The following is a 13,853-nucleotide window of genomic DNA, read 5'->3' on the forward strand; positions in this document are numbered from 1 at the left end:
ATATATATATATATAGAATTGACAAATATTTCTTTTCCCTCTTTCGAGTCTTGGCTTGTTTCCCGTCTTATGGCATTCCACTATGAGGACAACGACCCCTGCCACTGCTAATCTCTCTGTCCGTCTCTTTCTCTGCCCATCTGGCCGGAGATGGCGAAGGAGCGTCTACAGATTGATTGGAAGGAGATGCTAGCCGGGAGGGACGACGGCCCGCCGCCGGAGGTCGAGGTGGTTGCCGCAGCGTCCGGCCACGGAGAGGCGGGGCCGGCGGATGCATCGGAGCTCGTCCAGTTCTCCGATCATGAGTTGCAGGAGCGGATTCAACGAGTGGTGAAACAACTCTCGTTGGGCATCGGGAGCCGGCTAAACGATAGCGGTGCCAAGTTGAGGGCAAGCCTCCGCCAGATGCAGGCGGAACTCGATCGGAGGAAGCTTGTCCGTGTTCCCAAGGTACGCAATCGGCTCCGTCGATAGATGTGTGCGTAGATGCAGGGAAGGGTGGGTTTGAGAGATTTCGTGTGTGATAATCAGAAAGGGAGGTAACTGAAAGATAGGGTTCTGGCATGGTAGTTCCTTAGAAGATAGGGTTTCGGATATTACTTCTTTCGAAGGAAGAAATTCTCATTGGAAAACCTAAACAAGGAAGAAAAAAACTAGAGGAACGGGGGAGTGGGTAAAGAAAAAAGTGAACCCAAATGGTAATGACACGAAGTGGAGGGATATTTGCGCTTGAAAATCTTGATTGGATTCAATCGAGAAAAGATGAAGATTAGGGCAGCTGGAACTGATTCTTTTTGGACGCATTGTTCCTTTATTCTTTAAATAACGATAAAACTGATATGAACTGGCGAACTACAAAAGTTCACTCAAGAGTTAGGTGATAGATCGAGAAAATGATGGATGGAGGTCATTGCAAAAGAACAGTTTGTAGTAGGGAAACAAAATAGAGATATACATAAGCTACAATAGCAAGCTGCAGTGAGTAGGATATAAACTAGAAAGGGTTTCAGTTGGTAACAGTATCAGACATCACCTAGAAGGACCAACTTTTGGTTACAGAATTATTCCATATAGTTACTTCCTGATGATTGACAAACTTAATTTTGTTTTCTCTTCTACTGTAATCTCTTTTACAGGCTTCTGGAAGATGCAGTAAGGTCCTTCAGTCAGAAAACATAGAATCATCAGGTAGCACTCAAGAATCTTTTCTACATAACCAGAATATAGACCATTCAATGAAGAAGTGGATTCAATAAAGAAGTGTACTGGAACAATTCTTTGGGCTTTCTTTTGTGTTAAACTCTCTTATTTACTATTATGGTGAATGTATCACTATTTGGTTGCATCTAGACTTGCTTATCATTCGTGCACCATCAGGTACAGTAAAAGATTCCAGTGAAAATTCTACAGCACCCAAATCTCATCCACAATCTTCGTTTACATCTAAATTTCTGGAAAAGTTACAAGGGAAGGTAAATGTATGATCTTCTCAATTTACATTCATTCATCAGTTTGCTGGTGTAGGCTTTTCCATATTCTTTCCTCAGGCAGATGCTGCATCTAATGAGGACTTGAAAGTTATAAGTCGAGGCAAGAGCAGAGGTTCAGAAAAAAATGAATTACAAAAGGATGAGAGACAACATCAAATTGCAACGGCTTCACAGTCAGCTAGGCTTTCTTCCAGGCAAACACATTTCCAGTGTGCTAGCAGCATTGCGAAGAAAGATCAACATATGTCCTTGACTAGTAAATATAGAGATTTGGAACTTTCCAATCTTCCCAAAGGAAAATCCTATTCAAATTGTAAAAGGTAACTTTTAAGCTTCTAGTATGAATAAAAAAAAAGCTTCTAGTGGCATTTTGAAAATTTGTTACTTTTCTCTTTTATATTCTAAAGTGTTGGCCAGAATCTATCAGCACTTCGTTTCAGCTCAATTTTTGTTCTAAAGTTATATGTAGTTTTTTTTTTTTACTTTTCATATTGTGAATATCTTAAATAACCATTGTTCAATTTAATTTTGACTTGTAAAATTAAGTTAAGGCTATTGTGATTTATGAGATATATTTTTGAGCAATAACTTAGTGGATGATCCAATTTTGATTTGTTACTTTTTCTTTCACTAATTCATGGTGATGCTATATGAATATCGATTTGATATATGTCAATGCTCTTAAAACAAAGGAAAAATTATTGCAAATATTAGGTTTTTAACCAAATTTTTAAAAGGGCAGCCTGGTGCGTGCCACTATGAGAGGATCAAGAGGTCTTGAACCAAACTGTTGGTTTTGGGATGAGTATGGAATCTATGGGATCTATGGGCAGCCTGGTACATGAAATCTTTTCTTCTATGTATCAGCTGAATCATGGATGAGTAAGAAAGAGACCAATCAGACCTACTTCTTCCTCCGACTACTGATATGCAATTTATGAAAATATTAAAGAGGAGCTTACCAAATATTCTTGGTTGTAATTGATCATGGAAGAATAAAGTCTACTGGATTGGGGATAAGAACATTCAGTCTACAAGTATGTCATGGGTATTTGGGTTGATGTTCCGTGCTGTTATAGCTATATAATTACAAAAGGAAAAAAAGAAATCAAACCTGAAATAGAGAGACAGTGGTAATATGATGGGATGGCCTCCGACCTCCCTACTTCTTCGGTTCTATCTTATGTCCAGGACCTTCTAAGCTGTCATTATAATTTATGACGATCTCTCCAAACAGTCACAAGCTTTTCGCCAAATGTTGGTGCCAAATTGCCTAGTGTAGCAAAAGATATTTAGGAAATGACTTGGGAATCCATCTTTTTAAGATCTTGGATGAAGCATATTAAATCACAATTGCATAAATTTGAGGTATTAAACGCATGGATCATAAGTCAAGGCAAACCATTGTATTGTCAAATTCATAGTATCCTTTTGGCATTTCACTGCAGTGCATTCATTCCCTTGTGCACGTTATTAAGGGTCAGTGTTTTGTTTGCTGATACCATGGTGGTCCTTGGGCAGACTGTTATGAACCACTTGGCATGTTAGGGTGACAGCCTGGTGCTGTCTGGTACAAGTCTATGATGCCTATCATACTGCCAAGGCTGCTCAATATGCCCTTGGCGTGACAGATGACTTAGTACAGGTACTTGGACGGGCCATCATGGTATGCTTGGTATGGCAAACTTGGCACCATGCAGATTAGGCACCCAATTTTACATTGAATGTATTTCAACCAGCAAACTGACATATAGATATGTGAATATACTAAGATATATGCTTGTATGGTGTATGGGTTTGTGTTTAAGAAGTTGATCAATGCTTACAAGCAGACTTGGAGGAACTAAGCGGAGCCCCCTTTTTTTTTATCAAGGATTTGGAACAAGGATTCACCTGTTCTGATCCCAAGTTTGTTGGCCTTTCATCACCTTAGTGCGTTTATGGAGCTTGAGATTAAACTGTGGCATAGTAGTTGACCAATTTTATGTCTAATTGACTCAGACTACTGTAAATGAGAATTAGTTGAAGTGCTTGAAAATTATCCAGTTCTCATTGAAGTCAGATCATGCTTTTTCTGAAATGTAAACCTTATAATTATTAAACATTGCTATGGCCTTTATTGTTGATGTAGATGATATACAACCACTATCCAGATTAGGGGTGTGTGTGGCTAACCTCTTTGTAAACATTCTTTCCACATGAGAGAAATTATCTGCATTATTGATAATTGAACCACAGTTTGCAGTCTTTATCTATAGCCACTCTTGTAAGTACCAGTCTTTGAGCAGTTAATATCTTATACTGAACAGAGGAACGACAGCCACTTTTTCCATGATAATTTTTGTTTATATATTGTATTTTGTTTTAAACATCACTTTCCTATTGAAACTCAACATATAAATAAAGACTGAAGATCCTTGTAAAATAACATCCCATGAATTTACATGAAAGCAATTAATGATGAAACATTGATTTAAAACCCTGTCGAAAGTTTTCTACCATTATGTACTTGGAGTTTTCCTCTATATCAACCCGATTATTTGGATAAGGCTTAATTATGATGATGGTGATAAGTTGATGTAACACTTATTTTGTTGCTTTAGGTTCTGTAGTCTATCAAGTTGTTTATGACAGCATGCTTGAATCTTGTAATGTATATGCCATTGGCAGCTAGTGTTCCATATGTGTTCTTTTCTTGATATTTTCTTTTCTTGTCCATTAAACCTTCCTTGGAGGAGAGCTTTGGATTCGGAGGATACGAATTATGTGGCATTTAAGTGGAAGAAGGTTAGTATGTTTGTTCTGTTGATAGCAACCATATAATGTTCTTTGTCCAAGATTGCTTTTGCGGATTGTCATGCTGAAAACTTTTGTTTTGCTTGTATATAAAGCTTTGAGGTTTTTTTAGTAGGATGTACATGAGCATAAACATAAATCAAATTCAACTATACTTGAAGAGTCAAGCCTAGACTTAAGACTTATCCATAACCTGTCCTCTGCTACAAGTTCTATGACACTAATTCTAAAGGAATTTTACCAAGTTGTTTTCTCGTAATCTTTGGCTACTTTAGGAATATGATTGGTCAATATATATATGGCTTATGCTATCCATTTCTCATAATGTAAATAGGTTCGAGAAGTTGTTCTTTTGGATGAAGAAGAAGTTCATACTGTAGAGCCTATGGAAGATGGTTGTGACAAATGGTGACTTTATCTTCGAACTTTTTTTCTCTATATTCGTTAAATACCTGTGTGCCAAATTATGTCTTCCTAATGAGCATTATTCAATTTTTTTTAGGAAGGAGGTCAAGGTTTATTATCCTTCAAGGTGCATCATCTCCTACTTGAACATATGGATTATTTGCGTCAATATTAGTTCCAAAGGTCTCACAAATTAAATTTTGTCTTCTTTACAACAGGGATGATCCGGAATCTGTTGAGCTCTCTTATGCAGATATAAAATGCCTCAATCCTGAATCATACTTGTCATCTACTATAATGAACTTCTACATTCAGTAAGATCTTTTTCATGATTCCTAAAGTGTTCCTCAGAAAATCAATCTACGCTTTTCTGTATATTTCACTTCTGTTTGTGTTATCTATTATTTGGCATTAATTAAAGTTCCACTCGTTAAACTGAATGCAGAGATGACACAATCAATGAATCTTTGAGTTAAGAACATTCTAGGATAAGGTCCTGCATGTTTTTCCTCATATATTTGATAACTCGTTAGAGGCAATACACAGTCTCTATAGAGTAACCTCTGTGAAGAGCTTATCCGCTCTTATAAAGAGAACACTTGATCTAACGATTGCTTTGGATAAGATTTTTGTTATGGATGTTGGACACTGACCAGTGTAGTTTATGAATTATGTATTATACTCCAGCTGGGAATCATGTATCTACCATGTTCAGCTCATCTTTCCAATTAATCACTCTTTTCTTTTCTCTTCTTGCTTGCTTTCTCCTTTTAACCTATGTTTGAATTTGTTTCTTAATAGCATTCATCTTTTTAATGTTTCCACACTTTGATCCTACAGCAATAGGGAAGCTAAATATGAATTTTATCATTTTTTAGCAGGAGTCTAAATGTCTTTGTTGCTTCTTTGTGGCAGATGATTCTCTTTGGTTTTTTCATAGTTGGATTTTGTGATAGCATTCTACGTTGGTTGATACTTGGGCATAACATTTTTTATTAAAGCATATTGATGTATTGGTTGTCTCAAGCAAGGATTATTATATCATGGCATGGGGGTGCATTGATGCTTTTATAGCAAGGTACAATTCAATGTCATGCCAGCTGGCATGCTCCATTGCCGATTGTTATGGACCAAAAATTGACGTAAGTGTATTCTAGTGCCGATGTTGGGTCTTGTTTTATGCCAAAAGTGTGCTAACCGACCCTTGACACACTTGCGTGTGTACCACACGGATTTGCATGTACCGGTTCGCAAGACTTGCGGGATCAAGACACCAGATATTCTGTCCTTCTTTCTGCTTCACTCTGCATTCACTTAACAATTTTAATGCATCGAACTTTTGTTTTACTTCATCTATGCTACATGCTTATATCACATTCACATCTTGTTTGTACATGTTGATTGTTGTTTTAGATACCTGCAAAGGCCCTTGGCTGTTACTGATAGACCAAGAGGAGACTATCATTTTTTCAACACCTATTTCTACAAGAAACTTGAGGAAGCTGTTTCATTTAAGGTATCATTTTTTAAATGGTTAAATGATTATTTTTATACTCTGGTATTGTTAAAGTTAAGTTCAATGGCAGTTAAAACTTGAAAGTAGCACGCCTGCCAAGCATTAGCAAAGATATATTGTGATACCTATAGGAAAGTTATGTAAAGGTCTATTGCTCTAGGAATGATCAAATTTACTCTGAGTATTATTTCTTTGGTCAAATACAACTTCTCCTGGAGTAGGCTCTTGAAATGCTTGACAACATGTTCTGTAGTTGTGCAAATCTTCTTCTTTTGATAAATACTTGCTTGTCATATATTGCCAAAACACCATGGTTTTCTTTGGCACGCATTTCTTCTTCATTTTATGTTATATTAGTTCTGTTTATTTCTATTGCTGAAATTTGCATGCATCTTAATTAGGGTGGCCAAAAATTGTGGGTTTATCACTGTTCTCGTGTATTATTTGCTTCGTAATACTTTCTCTCTGAAGTATTTCGTTTAGTTTTCTACCAGAGCATGTCCAGTTTGCAATTCATAAATGCCTATATTGGAATTGCAATTAAAGACCCATTCTGCAGGCTTATATTGGATTCAGATGTCTGACATGCATCTAACTGGCATATTAATATGACATTTTTGCAATTTTTTGTCAGCCACATATAACATAGTTAACTTTTTGTTAGTTGTAAATTTATAGACAAGTTATCAGGTCTGAATTTTATCATGTGTTATAAATATGTTTATATTATTTTCCAAATGATTTTTAAGTCGGAGTTCAAGTGCTCATGGCTGTACATCATTGAGAGCTTGTTTTATTTATTTGAAACTGATACCCAAATTTACGTACTTTCTCATAAATCCTGCATTGACCTAGACTATTTTCTGTTATGTACTGAAACTTAACTGATAATCTTTTATTTAGTAGGTTGACAAGGCATGTTTTGAGAAATTGAGGAGATGGTGGAAGGGTGTTAATATTTTTCAAAAATCTTACATCTTCATACCTGTCCATGGAGAGTAAGTAATTATTTCCTGTTCTTATCCAATATGTTGGATTGACAAACTTAGTATGTCTATGTCATACCTTTTCTTATGCATTTGATTATGGTACCATCAATATTATGATTCTTAATGATATTGGTTGCTTAAAAATATTATGATGCCAGTAAAAAAGTTAATGAGAATCTCATTGGATGTTGGATCATTGAGTCACGTGTTTGTCATATCATTTGTCTAATGTAACATTTATAACATGTGACTAATTGAGGTGCCAAAGACACCAATTTATTTAAGTGGCTAGTCTTTTAATGTTTGTACGACTTATTTTGAATGTAGATGTAGTGGAACAATTTTGTGCCAAAATTCAGTGACTTTTTTCACATAGTATTAGATTTCAGTGACTTTTTCAAAGATAAACAAAAGATGTACAAATTTATTTTACAAAATGATGTCATTGGTTTCTAACTTTTTGATCTAATATGTGCTTCTTGTTTTCAGTATGCATTGGAGCTTGGCAGTTATTTGTATACCTGCACAAGAAGATGAATCAGGTCCAATTGTACTTCATTTGGATTCATTGGGATTTCATAACAGTCAATCGATATTTCATATCATAGATAGGTAAGCTGACTGTGAAATCTTTTATGCTAATAAAGAAGTGGTCAATTTGTTATTTGAGTATATATAATATATGTCTGTGTTTCTGCAATTTCGGTTCTTTTCTGATTTATTTTAAATGCCAAGATTGCAACATGTAATCATTAATTGCTTGAAGTTGCAACATGCTCGACTTGTTCTTTGCCATGTGGAAACATTGATGTATAGGAAAACCAATTTCCTTGTTGTGTCTATGTGCACCTTGCAGCATCGTGTATCTTCTCATTTTGGATTCTCATCTTCTGATTGAGACAAAAGCAAACTTATCTCTGATATAATAATTATCTTTTCAGATATTCTCTAAAAACCTAATATGCAGTTTCTAATTGCAGATTTTTGAAGGAGGAATGGAACTACATAAATCAAAATTCTTCTCGTCCAGATCTTCCTTTTTCAGTAAATATTTGGAGACATCTTTCAAGTAGCATTGAGAAGAAAAAGATCACGGTAAACCTCTTTACATTGGACATCTTTATCTCATAATCAGCTTTTCATTATGGTTGTTTCTATATGGTTGGTACTGTATTGCTCTTTCATAACATGGAAATCTTTTATTTTGTTTTCCAAAGTTTATCAATCTCATCTTTGATAGAAAAATGGGTATGTAATCTCTCTTATAGAAAAATTTTATATATTTAGAGTGGTTTGTTTCTGCGGAGCAATCTTTCCATTGTAGCAAGGCCCAGTCTCAATCTCATCTACGATAGAATGTCTCAATAGCAAATGCGTTGAAGTAAAAAATGACCTTGTTTCCTTTAAATGATAACTTGTTTGCATCGATTAGCATGTGGAACTAGCTGAAACTCATTATGCATGCTACCTGTTATCAGGTTCCCCAACAGAAGAATGAGTATGACTGCGGGCTTTTTGTGCTCTACTTCATGGAGAGGTTTATTGAAGAGGCTCCTGAAAGGCTTAAACGGAAAGATCTGGCAATGGTAGGCAACACATCTCTAAGTGGGCTGGAGACTGTATGCTGTTTTAATTTCTGTTTTCCCTATCTTTGACCTAAGCAGTTTGGTAGCAAGTGGTTCCATCCTGAGGATGCTTCTGGCTTGAGGAAGCAGATACGAGATCTGCTTCTTGAAGTATTTCGGTGTGCTAAGCGGGAGAATAATAAAGCAGGATCAACATCATCTTGTGGCTCCTCCGAAGATGATTGACAGCGATCCTACTTGGATGACTAACCATTTGACCTGAGAACCCGAGTTAGAATCAGCTTAGTAGAGGAACAATTGGAGAATAGAGAGGAATAGAAGAGGCTTATGGAAACACCCAGTCAATTTTTCAGGGATATCTGAATACTTATCAGAAGGTAATTCTCACCGTGCATTTTAAGTACCGTCGACTATCCTCACTAAGTTCCTCACGACGATAAATTTAGTTGAGCAAAGCAGGAAACCAGGCATTGGAATAACAGCAAGCATGGCACTTGTTTTGCTCCCAGAGAATCTTTAGCTGGTTAATCCAAAGGGGTTAGGACTGTGATCAGTAGAGTTCTAACAAAAGAAGTAAAGCTTTCTAGATCATGGAGGGGTACAATTTATATGTATTTCTCTTGTGAATTTTGCAGATCTATTTCTGTGTTACTGACAATCTGCTTTGACATAAGATGATAGAGGGAAGCTATATGCAAGCAGATTACAAGCAGATGTTTGTAAATAGAATCCCGAGAGAAATGGCAAGCTTTTATATGCTCTTTGCAATGGCATTACCACTTCCCTCGTCTATGTTGTTTAGAAAAGGTTATTATGCCCGTCAGTTATCCTAATGCTGGCGGCGCATGCTATATACTACCGATGCTTATTATCGTTCATCAGATTGCTAGAAGGTCATTTAATTGCTCCGGAAACGTAAGTTCTCATGCTAAACTACCCTCAAGCTAACAAGCTAACATTGCAGCATGGAAAGTCCACATCAGTAATAACCAGAGATGACATTCGAATCGAACACCATGATACGACAATTAGACTATCACATCTTCATTTACCATACCCAACTGCCATTTATTTACCTCTACAATATGTATCAAGATGCAACCTTTGCTTATTCATGTTCACAGGAGATGATAAGGCAACAACAGAGCAGAACATAAATGTGTAGGTCATACCAGAGTACAAGAGTGAAGCCAAGGAATACACATGAAGATGAATGTTTTTACATCATCACATAAATAGAGACAAGCATGTAGAACATACTCCGGATGCATTGCCATAATATTTCAGCTCCACATCGATGCCTGCGATTGTGCACATGCTCTCCATCTCTTCGACGTTTATATATCCTTGGAACAATCATCTTGCCATGTTAGTTTGAGGGAATTTAGCTTATCAAGGGCCTCGGTGCCTGCGGAAACACCCGAAACATCCTTGTTGCTGATCAGGAGGAATCATACCTCCACCCTTCGATGTATCGATAGCTTCCAACATGGTCACTACCTCATCCATCTCCGGTCGCTTGTCAGGGTTTGCATCCCAGCAGACTTTCATCACATTTGCCAGAGAGCTTGGGCAGCATCGTGGGATCTCTGGTCTCAAGTTCTGCAATTTTGTGCAAAGTTTAATTTTTAGTCCTGCAACCACTTCAGCTATAATTTTCAAAGAAGTGCATACCTGCCGCACAACGGCAGATGTTATCTCGGAAAAGCTAAGGTCAGGATACGGCATGTCACAACAGTATATCTCCCACAGGCAGATCCCAAAGCTATAAACATCACATTTTCTATTATAAGGGTTGCCGTTGAGGACCTGCAAATGTGTCAGTACTAAGGTTACTTCATCATGGTTAGACAAGAGAATGTAGTAATATAAGGAAAAATGTAAATTTCCACTTAAACAATGAACTAATTATATACTATCTTCATATTCAACTGCATGCATTTATCCTATTTCCACTCGCCTCCGTTTTCCCTCTCATTTCTATTCTTCTTGTCTACCTCAATCAAAGCTCCATTTCAATTTTTCTCCATCATGTGCTTTCGTCGCCGGAGCAGCCAATCAATAATGTATCCTTCTGTAAATCTATCTTTATCAATGAATCAAAGAGTTCCCTTACAAACTTCTGGAGAAGCTCTCACAGTAAGTATTGAACTGTGTAATTTGTATTCAACTTATTTATTACACATTTCTGCTAGACCAGCTTTTCTAGCAAGCAAACATAACTCTTTTTTTCAATCATCTTGTTCAGCAATCTGCATAACCAGTGACGAACTTCCTATTACATTAAAATATGTGCCCTTGTTTTTGGTTTATCTAAATTATAACAAATAAGGAGACATCTTAGGAGATTTTCTGGTGCCATGAAACTGGAATCATAAAATGTTGCATGTTCACCATAGGCAATCTTTACTTCAAGACAGTATTTCAATGGAGAAGCTAATGTGCCACAATGTTGATGAATTAATCCAGAAGATTATGTCAGGTCCACAAACATTTCAGGCTTCTGAAAAATGACCTAAGATTAAGAGGAAACACTTGAACATCAAAATAAAAAGGGATTTCATACCTCGGGTGCCATGTAACCAAGGGTTCCTGTCTCACCCGTCATGTCATTAGGATTTTGAGCCTCAATACGAGCAACACCAAAGTCAGCAATTTTTACTGTTCCTGTCCTATCTAGAAGCATATTTTCTGTCTTCACATCTCTGTGCACAATCTTTTGGGAATGAAGATAACTTAACCTACAGATAAAGATACAAATTGGCCAAATATATTTAATTTGCGAAAAGCTTGTTGAACGGGAATTACATGCCGGAAATAATTAACAAGTCCACATGGAAATAAAATGCAGTCAACTAAGAGTTTCCAAATAGAAGAATTCGAGGCGAATGCTCACCCTCTCCCAAGATCCAAAGCCATTTGGACGACTACCTTGAAAGCTAGCTTTCTTCTGTGGTGTTTTATAAGAAATGATTTCAGTGCACCACCAGGAAGATATTCGACAACAACACAGCAAACATTGCTCGGCATGCCGAGATGACCATTTTCTGTTTGTATGTTCAGGTCTGCTGCCCCAATGGCAGCCCCAATAAACTGCAAAAGAAGTTTAAAATGAATGTACAACATGTTAAGCAAACACGCAGAAATATGTAGAGAGCTATATTCAAGAAGATGAAAGCAGAGGAGATATTTCAAATAGGATAATAAATACACGACCACAGAAAAGAACTACAAACACTAAGTGAATTGAGGACTAAATTCCCAGAGATGTTACAGACTAGTGGTATCCTCACATAATGACCTGTACCTTAGTTACATTAGGATGATCAAGCTTATGCCAAACCGAGACTTCCTGAGAGAACGCTGCTCGAAGTGCAGAGATTTCAGCTTCTGTTCTGTTTCCCTCTTCGCCCCAGTCAAGCAACTTCACTGGAAATAGTAAAAGAATACAACTTTTATAACCAACTAAAGAAAGGGCAAGTGAGATGTAACTCCAGAGGATGATCTCATGCGCATCCTGAAACTATCTTCTTTCTTTTAAATGTTTGAGTGCCTGCTAATGCAAGAAACCGGTAAACTACAACGCAGACTTGTTGGTGAACTGCTAGAGCAAAGAATGGAAAAGAAAGTTTCAGATAAGAAAAAAAAAAGAGAAAAATAATATTCTGAACCACACACAGGAAAAAAAAAAAGTGTGTCCCCCTTTAATTCAATGTCCCAAGTTGCAACCCATTGCAACTATTTCTTGAGGTCATTAGCCGGAGTTATCGCTTTCTGTTCTTCCCTTTAATAGATATCACAAGACCAGCACCCAAGTTTACCAATAGTTGTTGAGTTAGGTTCACATGAAAGTACAAGAGAGAAAACAACTGATCGAACAAAAGTCACGGGAAACACCCCACCCAATCTGTGCAAGTCACAGGCAGGCAGTCCACTGGCTACATCGATGAACAAGAACCTTTATAAACCCAACTGGAGCGCACCAAACCCCCAAAAGCAAAAGTAACACACATCAAACGTAAACAGAAATTTCATGGTTTTACTAATGGTGGAATGCATCAAACCAGTATGGAAATTTCAGTAGTCTTCAAACTGATGAACAGACGATAACACACATAGTTTTCCCCCCTTCCAGTTCTATTATCATGCAATGATGCTTCTTCCATGGAAGAACAGATCAGCAGAAGACAGACAAGTGCGGATTGGACACCAATCCAAATGAATTGTACAAGAAAGACAACCAGAGAAAAAGGAACAAGTTCTTCCAAAGCATATAAAGTTATTAGATTCACTAAAGCAGATATCAAGAAATCAAACGGAATTATGCGACGAGGAAATCCAACCAGTAACAACGGCATCGAGCACCAATAATCACAAAAAGGACCAACTTTTGGCAGTAAAACACAGGCATTATTCAAAAAGGGAAGCAACTATGCATCAGAATCTCTTTTCCTTCTTGATTTTAGGTTTCCTCTCAGCCTCACCGGCGACGTCCTGGCCGTCGTAGACTCCGCGGTGGACCGTGCCAAAGGTGCCCCTGGCGATGACCCCCTTGATAACCAGCTTCGAGGGGTCGATCTCCCACTCCTCCCTCTGCCTCTCCTCCTCCTTCCTCTTCTCAATCGTCCTCGGTCGGCTGAGGTGCCGCTCCAGCTGCTCGTCCAACCTCTTCAGATCGATCTGGTCCGCTCTCACGAACCCATCTCCGCCCCCTTCCTTCATCTCTCTACCCTCCCCTCCCACCTCTCCCACCCCCCCTCCCCCCCACCCCCCCCGCCTCCTTTGCAGCCTCCAAATCACGGCAGAAAACCCAAAAGATGATATCTTTATGGGCTTCGCTTCCCTTCTACCTTTCCTTCTCCCTCCACCGCATCTTCTCTTCCCCCCCACCCCAACACCCGCACCAGTATCTGCTACTCCCTCTTCTTTCTATAAAGCACACTCGTTTCTCTCCTCCCCTCGTCACTGCTATTCTACTCGCCCTACGTTTGTCTCTCGCTCTGTGTCTCCATGTGAGCACATGGGTTGCCTGCCTCCCTCTCTCTAATCAAAGCTCGATTCAATTATTTCT

General features: G+C 37.9%; 2 protein-coding genes across 2 annotated transcripts; one reads left to right on the forward strand and one right to left on the reverse strand.

Annotated features, from left to right (window-relative positions):
• The first annotated feature begins 31 nt into the window (after positions 1-31).
• LOC135666662 (ubiquitin-like-specific protease 1D) lies at positions 32-9,550 on the forward strand. Its single transcript, XM_065178293.1, has 14 exons — positions 32-450; positions 1,137-1,188; positions 1,378-1,472; positions 1,548-1,810; positions 4,226-4,277; positions 4,621-4,694; positions 4,789-4,818; positions 4,910-5,005; positions 6,105-6,207; positions 7,114-7,205; positions 7,686-7,808; positions 8,177-8,291; positions 8,675-8,782; positions 8,861-9,550. The coding sequence occupies exons 1-14, from the start codon at positions 151-153 to the stop codon at positions 9,005-9,007; spliced, it is 1,650 nt and encodes a 549-aa protein (XP_065034365.1). The 5' UTR covers positions 32-150; the 3' UTR covers positions 9,008-9,550.
• Positions 9,551-9,868: 318 nt separating this feature from the next.
• Positions 9,869-13,521, reverse strand: LOC135666681 (serine/threonine-protein kinase 54-like). Its single transcript, XM_065178306.1, has 6 exons — positions 13,267-13,521; positions 12,090-12,211; positions 11,679-11,875; positions 11,349-11,523; positions 10,457-10,591; positions 9,869-10,384 (listed from the first exon to the last, which is right to left on the reverse strand). The coding sequence occupies exons 1-6, from the start codon at positions 13,502-13,504 to the stop codon at positions 10,175-10,177; spliced, it is 1,077 nt and encodes a 358-aa protein (XP_065034378.1). The 5' UTR covers positions 13,505-13,521; the 3' UTR covers positions 9,869-10,174.
• Positions 13,522-13,853: the final 332 nt, after the last annotated feature.

Source organism: Musa acuminata, chromosome BXJ1-4 (assembly GCF_036884655.1).
Source record: "Musa acuminata AAA Group cultivar baxijiao chromosome BXJ1-4, Cavendish_Baxijiao_AAA, whole genome shotgun sequence".
In the NCBI taxonomy this organism is placed as follows: domain Eukaryota; kingdom Viridiplantae; phylum Streptophyta; class Magnoliopsida; order Zingiberales; family Musaceae; genus Musa; species Musa acuminata.

Bases quoted from the DNA above. Each gene is read 5' to 3' on its own strand.
- LOC135666662 (XM_065178293.1), top strand. From the start codon at position 151: ATGGCGAAGGAGCGTCTACAGATTGATTGGAAGGAGATGCTAGCCGGG. The intron at 4,278-4,620 runs GTTAGTATGTTT...TAATGTAAATAG, and splicing joins TGGCATTTAAGTGGAAGAAG to GTTCGAGAAGTTGTTCTTTT. The intron at 8,783-8,860 runs GTAGGCAACACA...TGACCTAAGCAG, and splicing joins AACGGAAAGATCTGGCAATG to TTTGGTAGCAAGTGGTTCCA.
- LOC135666681 (XM_065178306.1), bottom strand. From the start codon at position 13,504: ATGAAGGAAGGGGGCGGAGATGGGTTCGTGAGAGCGGACCAGATCGAT. The intron at 11,524-11,678 runs GTGAGCATTCGC...CTTTATCTGTAG, and splicing joins GCTTTGGATCTTGGGAGAGG to GTTAAGTTATCTTCATTCCC. The intron at 10,385-10,456 runs GTATGCACTTCT...ACAAAATTGCAG, and splicing joins CATCTGCCGTTGTGCGGCAG to AACTTGAGACCAGAGATCCC.